Source organism: Heloderma suspectum, chromosome 5 (genome assembly GCF_057233095.1).
Source record: "Heloderma suspectum isolate Gila_16-S chromosome 5, 16-S_ref, whole genome shotgun sequence".
In the NCBI taxonomy this organism is placed as follows: Eukaryota; Metazoa; Chordata; class Lepidosauria; order Squamata; family Helodermatidae; genus Heloderma; species Heloderma suspectum.
This window is the reverse complement of record NC_139462.1, coordinates 63,502,063-63,529,187: the sequence shown is the minus strand read 5'-3', so window position 1 is coordinate 63,529,187 and position 27,125 is coordinate 63,502,063. Positions and strand designations below refer to the sequence as shown.

Genomic DNA, 27,125 nt, shown 5'->3' with positions numbered 1-27,125 from the left:
GCTGTGTTTGGAAGACAGAGCTGCAAATAAATCCAAGTTGCTAACAGCAATTGAGTTGGTGATTGTTCATTAGTTGTTTTATTCTTTCGTCTAAGTTACTCCTTGTCATCCAGATCTGCAATAGCTCCCAAACTGTGTTTTTTGCTTGTTTGCCAGGTATGACCCTGCCCTCCTCAACCCACCAGATCATTGAAGCTTGCCTGGCTTATCATACGCATCCATCTGGGATCAGGCATCCCAGCTTGCCATAAATAATGCTGCCTGTGAAAGGCACGACAACTGGATGGAAAATATTAGCACTGCACTGAATGTTTCAACTATTTATTTTCAACCATTTGTTGGGGTGGGGTGAAAAGAAACTGCACCCCAAAACTGTGAGAAGGGGTAAGAATTTCAGATATATTTCCCAGGGTACAGGGCTTCAGTGCTTACCTCACTGTGAGGAGGTTGCAGGGAGGAGTGTGTTCTTTCTTTTACCATTTCACCCCACCCTCTCTTGCTGCTTGAGCTTCTTAGAAAGCCCCCTAGAAGACTTAGCCAGGACTTCCTCCCTTGGGGCTTTCCAGTGCAGCTGCCTGCTGATTGCCTGAAAGCTGAGAGAAGAGTTGTTGCTTTTGTTGTTGTTGTTCTGCAAAGCACTTTTAATAACAACAAAGCAAAACCAAAAATGTCTCTCTCAGCTTTCAGGCACTCAGCAGGCAGATTGCACTGGGATGCCCCAAGGGAGGAAGTCCTCTAGGGGGCTTTCCAAGAAGCGCAAGCAGCTGGAAAGGCTGCAAGAACAGAATGGGGGAAAATGGTAAAGGAAAGCGCACGCACACACCTTGCCACCTCCTTACAGTAAGGTAAGCACTGAAGCCCTGCACCCAGAGAAATTTCTCTGAAATTCTCAACATCCCCACAAAAGAGGCAGAAAAACAATTGCCTCTTTCTCAGGGAAATGAAGAGATTGCGAAAGGGCAGGTAGAGTTTCAGCGCAGCACTAGAAAATATGCATGTGTGTAGCCAGTTTCAATACCAAGGGGCATATATAGAGGTACTATATTAGTAGCCAGCTTGCATTTATGGATCTCGCCTTCCCCTGGTCGTTTTCTTGAGCTCTGCTCTCAAGACATTTGAGGAAACAGTACAAGATCGTACTATTTGGATAGGAGTCCATATCTCTGTGTTTTTTAAATCTCTTTCCCTTATTTTTATTTTTTCCATTACAACCCAGTCTAAGCAATCTCTACAATAGAATGGGAAATTAGCCTAAACAAATACATTCTCATTTTCCTACTCATAATTTCCGTGTATATTTCCTCCCTGATACTTTTAGAACTGAGTCAGGAGCCAGACCTCCCCACCAGTGTATCTTAAAAGTTCAGAAGCAGAGACATGTACAGTCCAGTCAAACCAGGTATTTCTTTTGGGACACTTCTTAACATGCTCCTTTAAGATGCGGGCTGGAAAAAGTAACATGGGAACCAGTCCATGTGAGGCTGCATGGACCATGCCAATTGGAAACCTTAATAGTAAGTTACTAGGACATTAGACAATTACGAGAAGGCATAGAGCCTTGTGTTAATTTCTGCCATTGTCCTTGCTTCTTTGCTAATCCAACTCTCTACCAACAAAATCAAAATACTATCTACTGTACTGGTTGCTCTGGTAATTCCATTCCCTATAATCGCTATCCTATTCTGCATGCGGTATAGCATCTTTATAGATGTTGTAGATGTCTCAGTTTTTGCTGCATAACACAATGGTATGGATCAGTTTGATAACATAAGAGGAGCCATGCTGGATCTAGTCCAGCATCCTGTTTTCCACAGCGGCCAACCAGATGCCTGTGGGAAGTCCACAAGCAGGACAAGAGTGCAGGAGCCCCCTCCTGTTCGTGTTCCCCAGCAGCTGGAATTGATAACCATACTGCCTCTGATACTGGAGGTAATGTATAGCTATCATGACTAGTAGCCATTGATAGCCTCATCTTCCATTAATTTGTCTAACACCTTTTTAAATCTGTCCACATTGGCAGCCATCTCTACATGTTGTGGTAGCCTATTACATAGTGTAACTGTGCACTTTGAAGAAGTATTTCATTTTGTCTGTCCTGAATTTCCCACCATTCAGCTTCATTCAATGACCCTGGTTCTAGTATTATGAGAGGGATAAAAACTGTCTCTTGGGTTGTGGCAGTAGAAACCCACACTTCACTTCTATGCAATACTGAATTCCCTACTGTGAGGAACTGTGTTACCTCCCAGCTAGTGATGTCCCTACAGTCCATGAGTTCTCTTACCACATATTCCTACATCCAAAAAAATAAGCTTTATTGTAGTTAATAAAAATTAATCTGACCTTGATGGTAATTTTGTCCACATTCTAACAGGTTTTCACAATCTCCTTTACCCTCACATTGCTGAGGCATAGTTTGCTTCTTGTTTTTCCATAGCATCGCCAGAAATCATTCTTCAGCACACCCAACTTCAAAGCTCTTGTCCTTGCTATTTCTCAACTTCACTATTGCAATCTTCACTTTACCTTCCAAGTTTGCACCTCATCACTTTGACTGTATCCAAAATGATTCTGCAGAAGAGAATTAGCCAATCTACTCCATTGACAAATGTCTACCCCATCTTAACAGAGACATAAAAACCCACCAGGCATTATCAGTTTTTAGCTGCCTTTATTCCAGCAAAACTTCAGTAAGATAAATGGAGATACATCTTTGGCAATTCTAGCAGGCACAACAATTTCTGCTGGATGCCAATTGGGCTATATATACATTGCAGAAAGGAAGTGCATAGTTTCTTTAACAGAAGCTATATGGTGATTCCTGTATTTGGCTTCTGCTTTGCGTTAGTTCTCTTAGTACTAATTAGTACTCTTCAGAATTCTACTTTTATGTTCATTTGATCAAAAATCTGGAATTGTGTGTACACCCATAATGGAATTCTTCAGTGTGTCCTATCAAACAGTAGATGTTGGAAAAAAACCCAAAACCCAGTCATTATTCAAGAAGATCCCATATAGTGGGACATACATGGATATATCCAAATCAGTGCAACTAAAAATAGTCTATTGTGCTAGAGAAAATAACTATTACTGATTTCAGGTTTATAGTCAGACACTTGAAAAGCCTGCATGGACACAACCAGGCTTGTTTGGAAATGTGTATTGGTGCAGCAGATGTATGCAAAAAGAGGTTTATTTCTAGAGCTTCCCTTTGAAACATGGATTTGTCCATGTTTTGTGGTGCATACCTGTAAAATATAGGGGAACAAAAAATACACCTGATTGAACAGTTTGTATGAAGCTTATAGCAGCATCATGGAATAGAAATCAAGACCTGACCCAGTGGCTTTCACAGGATGAAAGAGAGTAAAGATTCTTCAGATGCACATGCTGAAGATATTTCCAGGGCTCCTCAGTGGGGCTGTTCACACAACACACTAACCCACACTCAGTGGTTGAGCATGGGTTGTTGTTGAACAGTGGGTTGTTTGTTGAACCATGGGTTAGCGTGTTGTCTGAACCCAGGACATTTTCCGCAGGGTGGTTTGTTAACCACCCTGAACAATCCAACAACAAACCATGGCTCAGGGTGGCTTGTTTGAAGAAAAAGTCTCTCTCTATTAGGTTAATGGTCTTTCAAAGAGATATTGACATTCACACCATGCACTGTAAATAAATGAATTCAGTGGATCTTTTAAAAACTTCCACCGAGTTTGAGAAGCATTGATAATGGATAGATATCGGTCATTCCACAGATTGATATCTTTGCAGACATACATTTGCATATTTCACAAATCCCAACAATGTAAATGGAGCAAGCTCTGGAGACTATATACTTGATTATTCATTTGTCACAAAATGAAATATACTATCCCTGAAATTCTTGCTGTCCAGAATCTCCATTACATTACACTGAAGATTCACTGAGGTGATAGGTAACTTCATATAGCTCTGTTATTCTCTTGACAGACTGTGATTTTTGGAGATATAATTTGTCCTTGCCTGACTTGGGAAGCTGAAATTGTGTAAATGTACTATGTTGTAGCTTCTTGCTCCAGTACCTTTTGGGAGGTTTACTTTTGTTGATTTGATGTGTGAAAAATAGAACTACATTTGACAGTGATTTGTCCAAAGCAACCCATGTATATCAGGGCTTACATGTAGCACCTTCTGGTACAAAACTATCACTACTATAGAATACTTATTTTCTGTCCAAATTCTTAGTGCCAAGACTTTTTTGAAGGTTGGAGTCACAAAGTATTTCAAAAATACCTTTAGATACAAGGTTTATTTATTACATTTCTATACTGCCCAATAGCTGAAGCTCTCTGTAGCAGAAGGTGTTATTCATTTATTTTTATTATTTATTACATTTCTATACTGCCCAATAGCCAAAGCTCTCTGGGCAGTTTACAAAGATTAAAAACATTAAAATAGAGTATACAGATTTTAAAAACCAATTACATAAAAAACCCATGAACTAACAATATACACAAAAAATATATATCTAAAAACAACTTCAAACAAGCAGTCTCAAAGCAAACAACCATATTTATTTATTTATTAAATTTATTAATCGCCCATCTGGCTGGTCAACCAGCCACTCTGGGCGATGTACAAAGTATATAATAAAACAGTTTAAAACAATAAAATTCTACAGTAAAAACATTTTCTAAAATACCCTAACCCACCCCAAATGCCTGCCTGAACAACCACATGTTTAATGTGCGGAGGAAGCTCATTAAAGAGAGGGCATGGCAGAGTTCCCTAGGGAGGGAGTTCCATAGAGTTCCATAACCACAAGCCATTCCAGGATCAATTAAAACTTATCATGTACTGCCAAAAAGCCTGAGAGAAGAGAAAAGTCTTAACCTGGCGCCGAAAAGATAACAACGTTGGTGCCAGGCGGGCCTCGTCGGGAATTTGGGGGCCACCACCGAGAAGGCCCTCTCCCTTGTTGCCATCTTCCGAGCTTCCGTTGGACTAGGCAGCTGGAGGAGGGCCTTAGATGTTGAGCGAAGTGTACATGTAGGTTCGAGTTTATTTACTGTAGTGTAAGCTCTTGTGGCCTTGATTCAGACTGGGACTGCCATGCACCAGTAGGGGAGTATTAACCCTTCCCCCCACCCCACCGTTGAAAAGAAAAGCCGATGCTGTAAAGAACAATATTGTTTAGGAACCTGGAATGTCAGATCAATGAATCAAGGTAAGCTGGAGGTGGTCAAACATGAGATGGCAAGATTGAACATCGACATCTTGGGAATCAGTGAACTCAAATGGACAGGCATGGGCGAATTTAATTCAGGTGACCATCATATCTACTATTGTGGGCAAGAATCCCTTAAAAGAAATGGAGTAGCACTCATAGTCAACAAAAGGGTGGGAAAAGCAGTACTGGGGTACAATCTTAAAAATGATAGAATGATCTCAGTACGAATCCAAGGCAAACCATTCAACATCACAGTAATACAAGTCTATGCCCCAACCACTGATGCCGAAGAAGCTGAGGTTGATCGGTTCTATGAAGACCTACAATTTAAAATCCTATTTAAAATCCTATTTAAAAATCTATTTAAAATAGATTTTTAAAATCTATTTAAAATCCTAGAAATTTAAAATCCTAGCTATTTAAAATCCTAGAAGATGATGCTGTTAAAGTACTGCATTCAATATGCCAACAAATTTGGAACACTCAACAATGGCCGCAAGACTGGAAAAGGTCAGTTTACATTCCAATTCCAAAGAAGGGCAACGCCAAAGAGTGTTCAAACTACCGCACAATTGCGCTCACTTCACATGCCAGCAAGGTGATGCTCAAAATCCTACAAGCTAGGCTTCAGCAGTATGCGAACCAAGAACTACCGGAAGTACAAGCTGGGTTTTGAAGAGGCAGAGGAACTAGAGATCAAATCGCCAACATTCGCTGCATCATGGAGAAAGCAAGAGAATTCCAGAAAAACGTCTATTTCTGCTTCATTGACTACACTAAAGCCTTTGATTGTGTGGATCACAACAAACTCTGGCAAATTCTTAAAGTGATGGGAGTACCAGACCACCTTACCTGTCTCCTGAGAAACCTGTACGAGGGTCAAGAAGCAACAGTAAGAACCAGACATGGAACAACCAATTGGTTCAAAATTGGGAAAGGAGTACGACAAGGCTGCATATTGTCACCCTGCTTATTTAACTTATATGCAGACTACATCATGAGAAATGCCGGGTTGGATGAATCAGAGGTCGGAATTAAGATTGCTGGGAGAATTATCAACAACCTCCGATATGCAGACGATACCACCCTAATGGCAGAAAGCGAAGAGGATCTCAAGAGCCTCTTGTTGAGGGTGAAAGAGGAGAGTGCAAAAGCTGGTTTGAAACTCAACATTAAAAAAACTCAGCTCATGGCATCTGGCCCCATCACTTCCTGGCATATAGAAGGGGAAGAAATGGAAGCAGTGACAGATTTTACTTTCTTGGGCTTCAAGATCACCGCAGATGGTAACTGTAGCCATGAAATTAAAAGACGCTTGCTCCTTGGGAGGAAAGCTATGGCCAACCTAGACAGCATAGTAAGAAGCAGAGACATCACCTTGCCGACAAAGGTCCGTCTAATCAAAGCTATGTTTTTCCCAGTAGTAATGTATGGCTGTGAGAGCTGGACTATAAGGAAGGCTGAGCGCCGAAGAATTGATGCTTTCGAACTGTGGTGCTGGAGAAGACTCTTACGAGTCCCCTGGACTGCAAGGAGGTCAAATCCAGGGATGGTGGAGAATTTCTCCCCGAAACTTCGGGGGGCCGAGCACCAACGTGTTCGGCCCCCCGAACAAGTTTCGGGGAGAAATCCTCTGAACCCCCCCCGCCACCCCTGGGACGGGACTTACCTTCACCGAATGTCCCTCCCGGTGGCGGGTCCGGCCAGCGGTTCGGCGGGTGTTTGAGCGGGGCGGGAGCGGCAGCTGGTCTTTCGACCGGCTGCCGCCGCCGCCATTGCAATCAAAGAAAAAAAACACACCCCCTGATAGGCTACGTGACGATTCACGTAGCCTATCACGGCTAGATTTGCAAAGTCAGCCGTGATAGGCTACGTCAATCGTCACGTAGCCTATCACGGGTGACTTAAAAAAAAAAAAGCGCGTACGGATAATGGCGGCCCCCATAGGGAGCCGCCATTCCCGTTCCTTATTTGGTCGCTGTAGTCTACGTAAATGTTTACGTAGACTATGGCGAAAATAAGGGCAACGCTATTTGCATTGCCTTTATTTTCGCCGTAGTCTACGTAAACATTTACATAGACTACAGCGACTAAATAAGGAACGCGAATGGCGGCTCCCTATGGGGGCCGCCATTAGCGTATGCGCTTTTTTTTTTTAAGTCACCCGTGATAGGCTACGTGACGATTGACGTAGCCTATCACGGCTGACTTTGCAGATCTAGCCGTGATAGGCTACGTGAATCGTCACGTAGCCTATCAGGGGGCGTTTTTTTTTTTTTTTTAACTTTCGCGTTCGCGGCCGGGCGAGGCGGGAAGCCTCCTCCCCGGCCTGAATTTTGGCCAGGGCGAAGCGGGAAGCCTCCCCCCCGGCCTGAATTTCGGCCGGGGCGAGGCGGGAAGCCTCCCCCCCCGGCCTGAACTTCGCGGGGGGAGCAGCAAAGCGCCTCCCCCTACCGCGAACGTCCTTCGACGACAGGTAAGGGACTTTCGTCCACCCCTAGTCAAATCAGTCCATCCTAAAGGAAATCAACCCTGAGTGCTCATTGGAAGGACAGATGCTGAAGCTCAAATATTTTGGCCACCTAACGCGAAGAGAAAACTCTCTGGAAAAGACCCTGATGCTGGGAAAGACTGAAGGCAAAAGGAGAAGGGGACGGCAGAGGATGAGATGGCTAGATAGCATCACCGATGCAATGAATATGAACTTGAGCACGCTCCGGGAGAGAGCGCAGGACAGGAAGGCCTGGCGTGCTATGGTCCATGGGGTCACGAAGAGTCGGACATGACTGAACGACTGAACAACAACCACCCCACCATAGGGTGTTAAAATAAAAATAAAAGTCTTTATTGGCAGCATTGAAGGCTTTTTTTTCTTTTTTTCCACAAAAATGGTGGTGGTGGGAGGTATAGTCCTCCCTTCCTTGCTGGTGCTGTTCCAAGTCAGGGCTGCGCACACCTACACTGCAGTAAATAAAAAGCTAACCTTCAGCTGTATGCTATGCAATCAGTGTAACATGTTGTTTGGATCTTATTTTGCCAGTTTCTCTCTCTCTCTCTCTCTCAATCTCTGTATATTGATATACATGTAGACATTATAACTGTGTATAGAATGTTTGCAGAGTACAAGAGGATAGGTCCTTGCCCTGAGGGGCTTACTACCTAAATGTCACATTTCTCTTCATTGTCGTTATAAAGAAGAATAAATATATGAAACACACCTTAAAATTATATGAAATAAACCTTAAAATATAAATATAAAGTCATTAAGAGATTTGTATTTGATCTAGTGTGACTGGTTTCAGTGGAAGCCAATTAAATCAATTAAGCTGCAGTCTGGCAAGGGAAGCAATGAAAAATACTAGTCCTTTCGCTATACACATGACTGTCAAGAGGTAATGTTTTCTCATGGATGAAAGTAATATCTGCTCATATTGGGAGAATGGGAGATAAGTAATTTTAAACATGCTCTCCCAGCAAAACCAAATAAAAGTAAAACATAAAAGATACTTCAAAAGAAGTATTAAAAGATCAAGCTGCTCGATACCTTCTGAAATATAAACTTGTTTGCCACTCAGGTAGGGGGACAGGGAAAACTCTGCAAGTGGATACGTCTGCAAATGGCATTTTCCATAACTCTTTAAAGTTTATCTCGAAAAATAAATAAATTGTTGGAAGGCTCCTGTCTAGAGATGTAAAATTTCTGGAAATTTTGAGACCATGGGAAAAAATTGTGTTTTATTTATTTATTTATTTATTTCATTTCTATACCGCCCAATAGCCGAAGCTCTCTGGGCAGTTCACAAAAACCGTTCTTTTTATTTTAAAGAACGGAAATTGTGGGGAAAAATTACTTTGTTGCTTTAAGACAGACTTCCCCAAACTGTTGCCTTCCACATATTTTGGACTTCAGCTCCCATCAGCCTCAGTCAGGATAGGCGATGGTCAGGAATGTTAAGCACTGTAGTCGAAAACATCTGGAGGGCACCAGGCTGGGGAGGGCTGCTTTAGGAACATAAATCTGCCTTTCTGTTCCTGAAATTATTTTATGTATAACTTAATTTGTTCATAAAATTATCATTATATTTTATAACTCCTAAAAGTAAACTCAGTGAATTTGTAATTATTGTCTGAATAGATTAGAACTGTATGAAATAACTGCTACAGCATCAGAAACACAGGACTCTATAGAACAAACCCAATCTGTCAAGAATGCACATTTACTGTCAAGAATGCACAATGGTGACTCTACTCACATGTTGAGAAGCTGAGCATAAATGTCTTATCAGTAAAATATACTTTAGATCAATCATTTTAATAAGGAATGAAAGAACTAAGTATGCTGGGAATCTTACAGAGAAGATTAAAAAACATTTTTCTCCATGGCTTTATTATTTCCAGACGTTTTACATCTCTAGCCTTTCTATAAAAGTGTTCTTATTTAGAAATCATTTTGGGGGGCAGTCAAGCTTGGGTAGCAATATATGAATACTTTGTCTGAAATTCTAAAAGAAAATATTTCATTATCCAAAGCTGTTCAATTTTTCCAAACTTTGGAAAAAAAAACCCAAATGGTCCTCAGACCTGTTGTTCCGAATGCTTCCGTTTTTTCCAGGCCTTCACATCTCTACTCCTGTCTATAGCCCAAATATTCTGTTGGTGATTCACACACATTTTGAGGAGGTTGTGACCTCTCTATATGGCACTTGTTCTTGCCCAGGAATGTAGCGGAGGGATACCTGGATGCAGATCACTACCATGAGGGTGGGTACTGTCCTTGTATAAACTATCCAGAGTGTGAATTGGCCATCTCTCTTTCTCTGCCTCTGTATGTGGTTGTGAGTGGGTACTGTTGGTGATTCAAACACATTTTGAGGAGGTTGTGACCTCTCTATATGGCACTTGTTCTTGCTCAGGAATGTAATGGAGGGATACCTGGATGCAAATCACTTCCATGAGGGTGGGTACTGTCCTTGTATAAACTATCCAGAGTGTGAATTGCCCCCCCCCTCTCTCTGTCTGCCTCTGTATGTGGTTGTGAGTGGGTACTGGTAACTACTATTCCTTTTGATTTCAACCACAGAACTCTCTTAAAAAACACATGTCCCTTTTCACTTTCTTACCCCATTTTACGTTGATAGTTTTTCTTTGTTAATGTTGTGGGGATTAAGAAAATTTGGCTACATATATTTGAATCCAACAACTCTGATCAGTACACAATAAGCACAAGGAACCTATGGACACAGAAAAGGTTTTCCAGTTCACTTCAGTATAATGCAGCATGTGCCATAGAACCAAGAGGAACTTTGAAATAGGGGTAATAATGAGAGAACCCATATTTTAAAGTGATAATATTGGGTAAGAATGTGCAGGTTGTCTAACTTTTATAAGATGCCACTCTTTACTTGCCACACCTACTATATTTCTCTTAATTGCCTTAAGGAAAGCATACAGTGCAATTTCAAAACCAACCAAAGAGCTAAGTTAGGAGAGAATATTGGGAGTATAACAAAAGAATGACAAAGAGTTCAAAACGATTCAACTAACAAAGACAAAATTAAACAGCGTATGATGGGGGTGTGCTTTTAGGAGAATTAAAAGTTCTATAAATCTGTGTGAAGAAGGGGAAAATACATTAAAAGGTAAGATATATTTGGGAGATACGGATACAACTTGCTTTCTTCTATGCGCGAGGTATTGGTTTAAAAGGACAAGTGTGTTTTTTTTTAAAATCCTAAATAATTTTTTTGGTCTTTATTGTATTCCATCATTGACCTGGTTACTATTCCCTAAGATAGCATCCATATATTCTTAAAAAAAAACTGAATAGAGGATGAAGGGTGATAACTTTCATGTATCCAATATTGTGCAAACACTTTTTACGTTCTTCCTGTATTTTTTCACAGCCCGGAAGTCAAAGAAGTTGGGCAAGTTAAAAGGGATCCATGAAGAACCACAACAGCAGCAGCAGCAGCCGCCCCCTCAAAGTCCAGAAGAAGGGACTACATATATTGCTCCAGCAAAAGAACCTTCTGTAAACACAGCACTTGTTCCTCACTTGTCTGCCATTTCACCAGCACTTACTCCCTCACCTGCTATGGTCCTAGAGAACATTGAACCTGAAATTATATATGCAGGATATGATAGCTCGAAGCCAGATACGGCCGAACACCTGCTCTCCACTTTAAACCGTCTTGCTGGCAAGCAGATGATTCAGGTGGTAAAATGGGCAAAAATACTTCCGGGTAAGGATGCATTAAGGGACGTACAAGGAGTTTGTTTCATTTTGCCAATCATTCAAAATGCCCTGTTCAAAATCCTGAACGTGAAAGCGAATGGGATCACATGTTCTTTGAAAATGCTCACAAATCCCCAAAAATATGCACTTTAAAAAATGTGCACCTTTAAAAATGCACACATTAAGAAATGGACAACTTAAAGTGCATTTTAAAAGTGCATTTTGAAAAGTATGCATTTTGAAAAATGTACACTTTTTAAAATTTGCATTTTCACACATTAGTCAATGTGGGAAAATCGCGCATTTTTGAAAAATGTGCATTTTTCCTGTTCAAATGAACTGAAAAAACAGAAAACAAATGAGAATGAGAGTGAGCCGAACTGAGCTTTGAAGTAAAGTTTGGAGAATTTCAGCGAGTTCGAGCATCACTGGTTCTCCCATCCCTAGATACATTATAGCATAACATTTTAATATAGGCAGTGTGGTTTTTAAGGTATGCTTTGCCCAAAAGAACTTGGTAAGGATACTTCCTGTATCAAGATTTAATTAATAGCTTTCTGTTAGAAAGGAATAGTCCATTGTGTGTGATACTGTGTGTATCTGTGAATGAAAATTTAAACAAGAGAACTATCTTGAATGGAAAATGAATATATTTTGCATAAATATAAATATATAAATATATGAATTATTTATATATATATAATTATAAATATATTTTGCATAAATATATTTTGTGCCCAAACAAAATTTAATTTCTGTTTAGAATACATGAAAATGTACCATCTAATGTGGATATAACTCTTAAGAGGCGTTCTTAGAGCAATGTCATATATTGGCTTTCTCTGCAATGTCAGTCGTGCTTCATATTTCCATGACTTTGATCATGTGCATGCAGCTTTCAGTTCTTAATTTGAACCAGGGCTATTTCAGATGCCAGGGCTTTAGCAACAGATACTGTGAAATAACAGTAAATCCTGCACTTCGCCAAGTGGATTTCTCCCCCCATTGAGTAACCCTGATTCATTCCCTAGACATCTGGGATTCAGGTGCAGAACTTCTAAGTTAGACGTTGCAGTTTCCTGGCAGGCCTAAACTCCAGCACCTTTCTTTTTTAGAAATTGACTGCTGCTGGGTCTTTACAATGCAACATCTTTCACTGTTAAGAAATGATTTGAATAAGCTGAAGACTTCAAGGGAATGGTGCCTTTATTTTCCAAATTTGGAGAGTGGTAAAGTAGATGACATGAAATGCCACTGAAGTTTAAATGTTGTTTTTGATATATTGTGTTTTTCAGGTTTTAGAAACTTGCCTCTTGAGGACCAAATTACTTTAATCCAGTATTCTTGGATGTGTCTGTCATCATTTGCCTTGAGCTGGAGATCATACAGGCATACAAACAGCCAGTTCCTCTACTTTGCGCCTGACTTAGTCTTTAATGAGTAAGTTATATATTGAATTGATTGATTGACGGATTGATTGATTGATTGATTACATTTCTATATCACCCAATAGCCGACGCTCTCTGGGCAGTCCACAAAAAATAATGTTTACTTTTTCAAAGAAAGAAACAATACAGCAATGTTAACTTAATGTGCATAGATGCAAAACCTCTGAGACAATGTAGATACCAAAGAATGAGCACATGAGAACATCTTTCTGAAAAGCTTTGTCCCTACCCACCCATTTGATTTATATCTGCCATAGTATGGAGCAGTGTTTCCAGAGCATCAAAATTCCACTGGGGCTTTCTGTACATGCGTCCGGTACGTGCACCCACCATTTCGAATGTGCAAACCCTGCTTGGGGGTTGTCGTGTCATGTGAACCTGGTCAGTGTGGGTTATGTGAGGGTTGTTTAATACCCCTCATAACCCACGCTTGCTGCATTTGCCCAACACGAGAATCCCCCAAGCGGAGGTTGCATAATCAGCCTGGTGCTCATGGGCACCATGGCTCATTGTGGGTTAAATTACCCAGTGTTAAATAATACACGATGATCTGTGGTGTGTTGGCTGAACTCAGTCACTGGGCTTGACACATAGGTGATGCGCAACCTAGATGAACAGAAAACATTTTCTCTCTTTTTTGGTACCTGCTGTAGTTTGGAAAAGCGATCTACTTTTTAGTAACTGAGTACACCTAAAGTGCTGGTTTTTCTACGCCCATTCACAGAATAGTTCTTTTGTTAATAGTGTACAGCTGCTTGTTGTGTTCTCCTAACAGTTGTAATTACTTTTCTTTGCAGTCTTGAAAGAAGCCAAAATGCTTTAGTAAAAGACTCCTAGCTTTATATTACAGTAATATTACAGTAACGTTATATATATTACAGTGACTGAAGCTGCTGTTTATTCCATGCCTGTGTGTTCATCCCTGCTTTAAATTCAAGTGCCAAGCCATGGCCACCTTAGTCTGCAGATTGAGGCAATAGTGTTCTTAAGGCACACAGGCATCTCATCTGTTCGTGCTGCTTAACGTGGCACCAGCAGCATGCCTTTGCCACTGTCCGATGAAGAATGATGTAGTTGGTGATGCTGGCATTCTCCATGGCCATGTTTGTACCACAAAATGTGGGCTCAGATCCAAATAACTACTTAGGCTCATATGAGGAGTGTGTGCTAGCCTGGCTGAACTTTTGCCTCATTTTGCATTGAATAGCTGCCCTACATGCCATGTCACAAACTGCTCTTGAAACTCTCTTCATTTTTAAAAGAGCTTGCCATGCTGTATTGGGCAGAGGGCAGAAGGGGATGTTTGAAAGGAAAAAAATAAGCCAAGATCCCCATTCAACTTTCCGAACTAGTTTAATAGTTCTTTGGGTTCTGGCCATGGAAAGGAAATAATAATAATAATAATAATAATAATAATAATAATATAATAGTTGTTGTTGTTGTTGTTGTTATTTTCATTTCTATACCGCCCAATAGCTCTGTGGGCAGTTTACAAAGATTAAAAAAAACATTAAAATACAGTATAAAAGTTTAAAAACCCATTTACATAAAACACATACACAAACAAACAGTATACAGACAACATCTATTTAAAAACAACTTTGGGCAATCAACCATAACCATAAGACAGATCCAGGACCGATTAAGAACTCATAATATGCTTCCAAATGCCTGAGAAAAGTGATAGGTCTTAACCTGGCACCGAAAAAATAATGTTAGCACCAGGTGGGCTCCTTGTCAGGGAGATAATTCCATAATTGGGAGGGGGGCACCATTGAGAAGGGCCTCTCCCTTGTTGCTCTCTTCCGTGCTTTCCTTGGAGGAGGCACCCGGAGTAGGACCGTAGATGCTGAGCATAGAGTATGGGTAGGTTCATGTTGGGAAATAGCACCGGATTCTGAATTAAGGGCCAGGCCAGACCAGACGTTGGAGATCCTTGTGTGGATCTCGTGTTTCTATAAATTTCTTTTGAACACCATTGTTTGAGGGGAAGAGAATTGGTTTGAGACAATGGCATTGGGGAAGGGGGGATCGATTCTTCTTCTCTGCCATTTTCTTATGTAAATTGCCCCCTCCCCCTGCTGCTATTGCCCTGTTAGGGAAAAGTTATAGGTATATAATTTTTTTCCCCTAATGGGACAAATATCTGCTGGGGAGGATTGGGCAATTTTACATCAGGAAAATTATGTCAGGGAAAGAATTAATCTCTCTCCCCCAACACTATAATCCCAGTCCAGTCCCACTACCCCACTTGTGGCTGCTTTTCAAATAAGTTTAAAGAGATAGATGATCCAATTCCATATCTCCTGTATCTTAAGTAGTTTGGGTATTGGACTCTTAAGCATTTTATGTTTTATGGCATGTCCCTAACTTTAACAGTTAAAAAGAAAATATTAAAAAGATTAATGTAGTCTTAACAAAAAGCTGTGAAGATAAAAGGGGAGTCTTGAGTACCAACATCCCAACACTACTTGCCTGCCTTCCCCTCTGTTCCACTATATTGAAATCTTTGAAAAAGTGACAAGGTACCAAATAGCCTGGGTGGTTAGACACTGAATAAATGGTGAGTGCATCTGTTGATACTAAACTAAGTTTGGGTCTATAATGAAATGGGTAAAAAATAGAACAAAGTTATAAGATTAAATAAGCCATTGGCATGATCATGTTATTGCCAACGACATTTGGAGGGTAGAACACAGATGTTCTGCGTGCACAACTTAGGCTCAGTCAATACAGCCACCAGAAGACCTGGGAGCAGCATGATTATATATTTTCTCCCCATTCCTCTATAACAGATTATGGGGATGTAAGATCCGTTGTGGCCTTGTGCATGACCCTTATCTGTACAGCATGGCAGTCCTTATAGTTGAATTATAGCTTGGGGTCCAGAAGCTGAAAGCGGGGTAAGTGGACTGGCTATGCAGTGCCATTTATTTTGTAGTTTTGAAAAAACTAGTTCCAGTTAGTATTTTATAGTTAAAAAAAAAAAAGATTTACATTTTAAAAATTGATTTAAAATATATATACACACACACACACATATATATACACACACACACACACACACACGCATACACACACACACACACACAGAATGAGAGATTTTTATCCACCCAGGTGCAAAGCCTCCAAGCATAGCTTTTTGAATGTATATTTTATTTCCTACCAGTTTTGTGTTAAGTACTTTAGGTATGGAAATAAATATAATTCATGACAGACTATATGCATGTATCCAAATCACCATGAGATACCAAAAAAAAGTGATTCATTAGAAATATTTAACACCATGTTTTAAAATAGATTTACTTGGTTCATCTGTTGCAGTAGGCCTTAGTTCCAAGTGATGTGTAAAGGACTGGAATATAATTCTATTTAAATCTTAAGTACCCATTACTGGGTTGTGGATTAGACTGTTAATCACTGAATTCAGTATAATAAAAGAAAGTTTAACAAACCCAAACTGTTTCTTCTTGCATAGAAGTTATCCGTTAAGATGGAAGTTGCTTCTTCTTAAGAAGAACCATTTCTGTCTACAGTTTATCTCTCTTGCCTATTCCGGGTGTGATAAAACTTTTGGGAAATTGTTACTGACCTGCTTTTTCACATACCATATATGTTTTGTTTAAAATTCAGAAGTGTTTGAACTTGTTAAACTCTTAAGTCTGTGTCCTTGCCATTGGTTTAGTTTTATTTTTTGCATATATGGTTTTTGTGGGCTGTTTGGGATGTGGAAAAAGATACAGCTGGTTCACGTAATATATTTTGTTTTACAAACTAGCAGTCCAGGCCATCTTTGACTTCACTTATGGGTAATTTAATGTATGGACCAGGTGCTGCTGGCAGCAATTCCCATGATCTCATTGACTGCAAACAGTGCTGCTGTGCTTTTAGGCTATATTTGTGATTGCCTGGTTCATATATTATGTTATCCACACAAGCAGACCCTTGAGAATGGTTGGACTTTGTGTATGTGGAACAACACATACCATGTGTGAACCATCCCATCATCACTGCTGCACCCCCTAAGACTGCACTGCTTCACTAATCAGACAGACACTTTGTGAGATGAGGCTGGACTGGAGGAGTTGTTATATCTTTCACCTTCCAGTCGTAGCTTGAAAAAATTGCTCCTTGACCCGTATTTAAAAATTTAATATCACAGAGGTTCTTTATATGATCAAAATGTCAGTGGTCATCAAATGTTGTCATTTAATAATGATGATGTAATGATAATAATAATATGATGATAATAATAGAAAAGAGTTGGAGTTCGTGCAGGGGCATAGAATGTTCAAATTAACATAGAACAGAGAAAATGTGCATCTTAGCTAACAAACTTGTGCAGTGTTTTTCAATGTCAGATTAAAGCAGTGGTTCCCCAGAAGTAAGGCCGGAACGGGTGATGTAATGTAAATTAATTGCCAAATCATCAGCACTGGATTTTAAGGCCATATAGCATGAAGGGCAAAGGGACATTTATTTCTGGTGGTTGGAACCATCAAATAGATAGGAACAGTGCTGGTGGGGTTTTGCAACACATAGGTCCTAAAAACCGGCCTGAAGCTGTCCAAAGGGGCAGAGGGGGTGTTGAATGCTTAGACCTCATGAGATATGTGTCTTTGAGTCTGGTTCCTGGCTGCTGAGGGATGCTTTCGTATCCACCAGTAATGTACTGGGTCTGACACATAGGTTCAATGTACAACTGAAAACAGGGTTACGGTGCAATCCTATGGCCGCTAGACAGCATCTAGATGGCCGTAGGATTTGGGGGTTTATGGGAACTGAGCTCAGAGCACTGGCTCTGAGCTCAGTTCACAGAAATCTGCCTCCCCACCCCTCCCCACCCACCTCATAGGAGGCGCAGTTCGTCCCTGGCTCCATGCTCAGAAGAGCAGTACAGAGAGGCCAAAAAAGGGGTGTTCCTGGAGCCGGGAAGAGGACAGCAGAAGCGCCAGTGTGACGCTTTCTATATGCTGTCCAGCCTCCCCCCCTCCTGAGGCACTCTGGTTAGACAGCTGAAATCAGCCATCTAGCTGCAAATGCAGGGTGGGTGGAGCGCAGAGGAGAAGATCCCATCCGCACTCCACCCACCCTACATTGGATAGTCAGCCGCCTCCGAGTTCGGAGACGGCTGAGTATCCCCATAGGATTGCACCCCTAAGGGCTTAGGAGTGGGCTACTTCCTTGCCCCTTTCCTCTTTTAGGTGAATTCCTTCTGACTCCCTTTATTTACATGTACATACCACCCTTACTAACTTTAACATGTCCTTGGGGTGGTTTACAATCATAAAACTAACATGTGACCTTTACTTGGTCACATGTTACCTTGTGTAACATATTATGTTGACCCAAGTTAAAATGAAACTTCTAACCTTACTTTGAGAATTGTTCTTTTATTGGAGTTCTAATTTTAGGAAATTAGAAATTTATTTGGCTTCATTATAACCAAAAGATAGTTGCAACTACTGCTCAAATAGAATAAATAAGCTTAGTGGAAGTATTCTAGCATTTCAGCTTGGCAAATCGCATACCTAGTTTGCTGCTTCAGGCATTGTAAGGCAAAAAATATAAAGATATAACATCTTTAAGATGTCAACTGATCCTACATTAATGTTCTGTTATAACAGAAAAATCTCTATTTGTGTGAATATGTTTATTTCCATGTACAAAGTGGGTCACTTATTTTTCAGAAAGCAATAATATAGTTTAATTTTCTGATGTATCTTTTCAGTTTAAATATGTTATAGCCATGTGGTATCGAAAGGCAAATTGGAAAGCTTTGGCATGGTAGCAGTAAGTGTCCTGGGCTGCTGAGAACAGCTCTGACAGTGAACACATAAATTGAAATGGGCAGATAATTGGTAATGCTGAGAACCTGACATACTCTTCAATCAATGCCTAGTACGTTTAGTCTTTGGTATAGCAAGGATTTTAGATTTTGCTTTTCTCGTTAATTTTGAAAGTTTTCTGGTTAAAGAACCATGCACATGAGTGTCTTTATCGCGTTGTGTGCAGCCACTCGTGGAATCGTTGCTGAACTTGAGAGCAATGGGTTTATAATTGCATAACACACTGTACAGTGTCAGCTACCTCCAGGTGACCTTTTAGCTACTTCTGCTTGTGATTCTTCTGGTATCCAGATTCTGTATTAACTGTTAAGGGGGAGAGGAGCAATAGAAAAAGTTGCATTTTCAATTATATCAGGTTTACTTAAATTGCGGAGTCTTAGAGGGAGAATCTTGTTTTCTGTCATTATTATAGTATTTAACAGATACTATCTATGCATATAGTATCTATGCGCTTTCATAGATAATTTGATATATTACCTTTCTAACTGACCCTGGTTTCATTTTTCACTCTATTAATCCCATGGAGCCCGATTTTAGGAAGCTTTTTAATAACCTTGCAAATCTTAACTCATCATTTACGCCTGTCTTGGTTAAGTAATTGACCAGAGAATTATTGCCATTGGTCTGACAGTGAGATATATATACACACATGCATACATATTCTAGAAAAATGGGGAAGGGTTGTAATTCATGACCTTGTTAGAGAACCAGCCAAGTATGTTTGCTAAAGCACATTTATCTGCTTGTCTGTATCTCTGTTCAGAAGACATGGAATTCATGGAAAAAAGAACCAAAAGTTCAGTTAGAACTACATACACTCTCTGGATGAATATTCTTTTTCATACCTTAGTTATTACTATAAATTTCCTACAAATTAACTCAAGCCTCCCACAGAGCAAGGCATACTGAAGCATTTTTAACAGTACATTGTTCAAGTATCAGTGTCTCAACTGAAGTATTAAAAAAAAAGGGGGTAAATCTTTTCTTCTTTTTTAAGTAACGAATACTCAGGGTAGTGATGGACAAACCTGTCTATATCAGTTTCTCTCAATTTATTGAGTTTGGTTTATCCTTATGAGAATTTTTTTTTAAGAAAATTGCACGAAAACTTGTAAACATTTTTGTGCACATTTCTCCGAATACATTAATTTTTGGACACAATTTTGCCTTACGAACACATTTTTTGCAAACAATTTTCCTAATATAATGCATTTTGAATCTTATTTTCATGAATATATGTATTTTGGGGTGACTTTTCCCCTACCATATGCATTTTTGTACACAAATTTTTATTGAAGAAGTGCAAATTTCAAAGGGATAACTGATTTTCAAATCACATATTGCTTCGAAAATGCAAAATTAGATACGTTTGCATTAAAATGTGAACCAAACACATTTCTCCCCATCCCTATTCAGAGCTAGTTTATTCCAAAAATGGCAGAACAACAAATCCTCCCAGCTTTCCTAGCAACAGCATCTTTGTGGAGAATGTACAAAGTCAACTTGGTCCATCTATGGATACAATAAACCTGGCAGCAGTTTTCACAATCACAGTGGCACCTTTTCAGCTGCTGTAGTTATGGAAAATGCTTCTGGGTGTAGATACATTGCAGTGATATCTGTGAACAAGCAATTCACGCATTACATAATATGCATAATTGTGGGCATGTCCACAATTACAAATGGTTCTGAATGCATCGTGTAGAGCCAATTTTCACCATGTAAATCACCCATCAGTTTCAATAGAATCTCTCTGGAAATTATTGTATGCACAATAATGGGTATAATTATCTACCATTTTAATGAGAGTGGCTTCCATTACAGAGGTGACTGAACCGTGGTTATAATGTAAATTGCTATCTATTCCCATTGGGAACTGGGAAAACAAAGCTTGAAAGGAGGAAATGTTGGCTGATATTTTCTAGGCCTTCTCGGTGGTGACTTCCCAGTTGTGGAATGATCTCCCCAATGAGGTCCACCTGGCGCTAGCATTATTATCATTTCGATGCCAGGTTAAGACCTTTGTCTTTTCTCAGGCATTTGTCAGCGTCTGACGAGTTTTTAATCAGATCCTGGCTTTGTCTTATTGTTGACTGTTTAAAATTGTTTTAGATATATGTTGTGTGTGTGTTTGCTGACTGTTTATATGTGTTTATGTTTTATGTAAATGGTTTTACACTTGTATAATGTATTTTAATAGTTTTTAATTTTTGCAAACAGTTCACAGAGCTTCGGCCATGGGGCCATATAGAAATAACAACAACAACAACAACAACAACAACAGACTAATATTTTCTAGACAGTGACCAGAGATTACTTTAAATATACTAATAATCTAAGCAGGATAATTTAAAATAGTTCTGCAAATATCAGGGGGAAAGTGTAGGACCTAAAAGTCACATAGAACCAAGGTGAGATTCATGCACAGAAATAGATCTGTACATATGGCTCTGCCCGTCTACCCATATAAAAGAGTAAAATGGGGGCGAAATAATTTGCATGCATTACTCAGGGGCAGGGCATGCACCACTGAAAATATAACTACTGTCAGCTCTGACTGCACTGACAGCACCTGGTGGGCCAGGGATAAGGCAGAAGTGGTCCTGCCCCTTGACCCTCCCCACAGGTGACCACTGCTGTCAGAACATACAGTGCTACTAATATTTCAGAAGCACTGTGTACATACATGGATACCTTTGGTGCAGTAAATGGCATCATCCCATCCACCGCCTCTTTCAGGATCCAGTGCTGATAACCTGTTTCTCAGAAGAAGGGGAACTGATGCTCAAATATCTCTGACTGGGGCCTTACAGCCCATGTGCTCTTTGTGGTATCTTTTCAGATGTAGCTTGTACCTGCATTGCTGTAACTTGGTGTTGCACTCTGTATTCTGGTCTTCTGAAGGTGGATATAGTATATAATTAGCAGTAATTCAGACTCTCAAGCACATATGCCATTGAATTCCAAGCAAACTGCTACTGAAGGAGATTTTTCTGCTGCTGGGGGAATAATAGTAATCCAACGTCAGGATCATGACAGCATCTGAGGCTGCTGGAACATATTTATGGAATAAAGGTTGTGTTTTATAGGTGGGATAAATTTCATTATGTGATCAAGATACCGAGGCAGTGTTTTAGAGAAATATTTGGATAATACAAAGAGAGCAAGAGTTCGTTAGAAAAACTAAAAGAACACCATTATAATATATTTTTAAAAGGCTTTTAAAAAAATGGGCTAAACTGATTTTCCCAGTGCAGACACATTGGTAATGTCATGAACTAATGTGGGGTTCTTTACAGCATAAAACACAGGTGGGAATTTAGTCCTAAAGGGGTACATATTTGGGGAAACTCTAGACTGAGATAAATCCAAGACACTAAACTTGGATATGATTTTTTTATGCACTGCTGTCCTAATAAGGAATAATAACTTATTTCATAGCTACAATGACTATTTGTTACTAACAAGGACATTTATTTCCCTGAAACACCGTTCTAGGCCAGCTGCCACCCAGTTTTTAGTTTTCTGTTTCTGAATACGTTCATGAAAAGAGTGATTGCTTTGTGGATTTAAACTTTTCGAGTGAAGGACTGGATAAGGGAGAGTCTAGTTGATACAGTATAAACCTAGACAAGACAGGGTGACTTGCTGTGTGATCTCCAGAGGCCTCCTATCTATAATGGGTAGGATTAGCCGCTCCTGGTCATTCAGAATTGTAATGTGGGGGTGACTTTGGCTACATCTCTGTGTCAGTTCCTGTGTTCTGTAGTGCTGGCTACAAGTGCTTTCCATTCCACTGTCTTGTGAGAAAGCTGTAGCCCTCTGTCTTGGGGCTGTCTGGATGGCATCTACCTCCCCCGGTTTGGTTCTTGGTGCTAGCCTTGATCCAGTGCCAGTGGCACAGTATCTTATCCCCGCCAGAGGAATGAGCCCACAGCATCCATAGAACTAATGAGAAAAAAGAGAAAAGAACTGGAAAACATTAATAAAACATCAGGGTATTGCTGTAAAAGTAGTGCAGAGGTATCTTGATGTTTGGTCTTCTTCATGCTCCCCATTCCTGAGTTTTGCAGTGGGGGAGTGGCTCAGTTGACGGAAAAATGTATGAAGAAGTAAGCATGCACACAGTGCAGTGGAGTTGTGTTGGTCTTTGCCAATGACATCACAGTCACTATCTGAATGGAAGCCTACGAGCTTTGCACAACCACTTTCCATATGGTAGTCTCTTTGCAGTAGATGAGGAAAGGGGTTCTGTACCCCCTGAAACGTAAATAACAGCTGTGCGGTTATTGAAAGGCCGCAATTGGAAATTGTATTTTACAACTTGTAGATTTGACTGTTGGACTGTTCAGATGCTGCAGATTGTTCAATACAGCTTGCCTCCTGATGGAGCTGGGTCATTAGGAGCACGTTACATCAGTGCCTTAGAGCAGCCTTTCCCAACCTGGTGCCCTCCAGACATGTCAAACTACAACTTCCACTGTACCCAGCCGGCATGACAAATGACCATGCTAGCTGGGGATGATGGGAGTTGTAGCTCAATACCTCTGGAGTGCACCAGGTTGGGGAAAGGCTGCCTTAGAGTCTGAACTGGCTTCTTATAGCCTTCTGGCCACTATTAAAGTATGAGTTTGATCTGTATATCCCTAAGTAATGATGCAGCAAACATCTTTGCCCCAGTGATACATTTATGCCTGGTGAAAAACATGAGTTTGATAGTGCATTCTTTGCATCAAGGAGGAATTGTATGGGTGAAGGGTTTTCTTGGTTGTTGATCCCTACTCCTAGATTTCTATCAAGGATAATATAGTTCTTTGTGTTTGAACAGATATGTGCTTGCTCTCGCTCTCAAAAAAAGGGCAGTTTGACAGAATGCCCAGAGAGCCTTTCCTTGTTGCAAGCAACAGTTGAGATATTTTTCTTTTCCTCGGGGGGGAAATGGTTTTTGAAAGTCCTGATATTTATGGTTGGTGACAGATGGATAAATCAAAAAGTGCCAAATGGCAGAAACTGTTGCTTTATCTATGTGAAGATTCAGATAGCTTTCAATACAATGCTTGACCTATGGCTGAGTGGGTGGCACTGGCAACTATATTCTCATTTGAGCTTGATAAGCATTTGTCCTTCAAATGTCTAATTTTTGCCCTTCTTTTTTTGCTTTAAGTACTCTGTCCAAGAAGTGATAACTAAATTCTAACACAAACCTTCATAAGAGCAAATTATTCCTGTGATTCATTCTTTTCTGTCACAGATTTGTCCTAGAGCTTGATCTGCTATGTTTCCAGGAAAATGGTTATTATTCACTACTTAGAAAATGGAGGTTATTGGGGGGGGGGGGTGGCTAGCATTAATGTTATCCATTTAGAAATCTTGAGTGACTGAGGAACTATTTTATTCCATTCTGATAGCCACTTTAATACACAGATGTCCTTCCCACATTAAGCTGTTAACTTATAGTTAGTTCATGTTTCATTTATCTGAAAGAGAGTGATGTAGTAATGCACTTGACTATTTTTACCAGACACTGGCCTAATTTTTCCTCTCTTTTTTCAGACTGTACTGGGATGTTGTAAAAATTCAGGAATATCATTGTGTTATATATAAAACAATGGGTTTATATATCATTGTGTTATATATAAAACAATGGGTTGGATCCAGATTTATGCTGGATCAACTGAATTGGTGGAAGTAGACTTCCCTACCTTCTCCTTACCATGGCGGCCTTTTCAGCCCCCTGAAAATATTAACACAGAGAAACAGGAGACCCTGCTGACTGGGGTGAACCGTGGGAGGAAGAATCCCCCTAAATCAGGTGGACTGAATCTTCTCACTGAAGGCAGATCCTGAATCCAACCCAATAATTCTTGGTTTCCTTTTACTACTCTTCATGAACAACAGCCTCAGTCCCATGTGGAATTAAAATATGAGTTAATGTCTTCTTTTGCATTTCTCAGTATATCTATTGAGCCCCTTGATGTGTCAGTGATTACCAGAGTTTTGTTTCCAACCAAACAAACAGTACAGAGAGCCTAGTGTTAAAAAGATTAACTTGTTTTAGTTACGACTTCAAAACTCTCATCTTTTAGTTAATATCGCTTTATTTAGGGAATACATTATTCTTACTTGTTTCACCTAAAGCAATGAGGGCTGCGAAGAAATCATACTTCACCACCACCACTGCGTCCGCTTAGAGTTGTCCAGTGGAGGTTTTTTTTGGGTGGTCAGGCTTGTTACGCTCTAGCCCCTAAGAAGAAGAGGTGGACCACTTGACAGCCCCTTGTGATCAATTTGCATGACACATTGCAGATAAAATTGATTGTATTTGAGCTGATTTGGATGCCATGGTTGATACAGGTCCAATGGATGTAACTTTGGCTCTTGTTTGTCCAGTTACAATGGATGTTTTCCAAATTGTACAGCCTGAGAATATGGACAGGATCCTTGGGAAAGTGAGGCCTACCACTTGTCTGCTGGTGCCCACCCGTCTGGGTTCTGTAGGTGCCCACCCAGCCCCTGCCCCGCTCGCTGGTCCCCAGACCCGCACTCACCCCGGCAGCTTCGTCAAGCTCTGTGGCCACCATTTTTTTGAAAAATAAAATGGTAAGCGCAAAAAAATGCACATTTGCATATGCGTGAAAATGTGCATTTTTGCAGATGTGCATATTTGCATATGCACAAATATGCACATTTGCAAAATGTGCATATTTGCATATGTGTGGAAATGCACATTTGCACACATACACAAATATGTGCATTCACAAAATGTGCATTTTCGTGCATATGCAAATGTGCACATTTTTGTGATCACCATTTTATTTTTGAAAAAATGGCGACCCTGGATCTCACCGAGGCCACGGGAGCAGGGGCTTGGTGAGCAGGGCTCAGGGATGTGGGCAGGGTGGATTCCAAGGCGGATTCTGCCAGATTCCTGGATGGAATTGGGTGGCCGTGCCATCCCTAGCCCTTCCTGGCTTATAAAAGCAGCCAGGGGGGACTGGCTGAGTGGGTAAGGGCAGTGGTGAACACCTCTTTACAGCAAGGTGTGATTCCATCTTGATTAAAGGAGGTGATGGTAAGGCCTTTGTTTAAAAACCCTCCCTTAATCCCATTGTGTGGGATAATTTCTGGCTGGTCTCCAATATTCCATTCTTGGGCAAAGGGCTGGATCATGTGGTGGCTTCTCAGCTCTGGATGAGATAGATAATCTAGATCTGTTTCAATCTGGCTTCAGGCCTGGTTATGGGAGAGAGACTGCTTTGGTTGCCTTGGTGGGTGATCTGTGCTGGGAACTGGACAGGGTGATTGTGGCCCTGTTAGTTCTGCTGGAGCTTTCAGTGGCTTTCGATACCATCAACCATAGTATCCTTCTGAGTGTCTGTCTGAGATGGGATTTGGAGACACTATTATACATTGACTCCAGTCTTTCTTGGAGGAGCAATCTCAGAAGGTGGTACTGGGAGATGTTGTGGCCATTGGCCTGTGGTGTTCCTCAGGGTTTCATCTTATTCCCCATGTTATTTAACGTATACTTGAAAGCACTGGGAGAGATTGTCCGGGGTTTGGGGGTTCAGTGCCAGCGGTATGCTGATGATACCCAATTCACTCTCTTCTTTCCATCTAAATCTAAGGAACCTGGTCTGGTTCTAAATTGGTGCCTGATGTCAGTAAGCAGATGAGGGCAAACAAATTGAAGCTTAATCTGGACAAGAAGTGCTTTTGTCCAGCCAAAAGGCAGATCAGGGAATGGGGGTTCAACCTGTGCTGGATGGAGTTACACTTCCCCTGAAGACTCAGGCTTGCAGTTTGGGTGTACTCTTGGACTTGGCCCTGAATCTGGATGCTCAGGTCTCAACAGTGGCCAAAGTGTGTTTGCACAGCTGAGGCTAATGCACCAACTGTACCCGTTCTTAGAGACATCTGATCTGGCCACAGTCACACATGCCTTAGTTACATCCTGTTTGGGCTATTGTAGTGTGGTATATATGGGGCTGGCGTTGAAAAATTTTCAGAAACTTCAGCTGGTCCAGAATCCCATGGCCAGACTGTTCACTGGGGCCTGTTACAGGGAGCACACAACTCCCTTGTTACAGCAGCTTCACTGGTTACCATTTGTGTCTGGGCAGAATTCAGAGTGTTGGTTATGACCTATAAAGCCCTACATGGCTTGGGACCAGACTACCTGAAAGACCACCTTCTCTCATATGAGCTTGCTGGTCCTTTTTATCCTACAGAGAGGTCCTTCTTTCGAAACCACCACCATCAGAGGTACATTTGGTGGCGACGCAGGATTGGGCCTGTTTGATGGCCACTCCCAGGCTGTGGAACTCCCTCCCAAGGGAGCCTAGGTTCAGTTCCTTTCTGCTATCCTTCTGACAGCAGGCAAA

At 40.7% G+C, this 27,125-nt stretch overlaps 1 protein-coding gene across 8 annotated transcripts in view; it reads left to right on the top strand.

The window, feature by feature from the left end:
* The window catches only part of NR3C2 (nuclear receptor subfamily 3 group C member 2), a 205,337-nt gene that overhangs the window by 159,976 nt on the left and 18,236 nt on the right, over positions 1-27,125 (top strand). For all 8 annotated transcript variants that reach the window (XM_084856235.1, XM_084856236.1, XM_084856237.1 and 5 more), the window contains 2 exons: positions 11,113-11,451; positions 12,740-12,884. In XM_084856235.1, the coding sequence (XP_084712361.1) occupies positions 11,113-11,451; positions 12,740-12,884 (484 nt within the window). The remainder of the gene's footprint in view (positions 1-11,112; positions 11,452-12,739; positions 12,885-27,125) is intronic.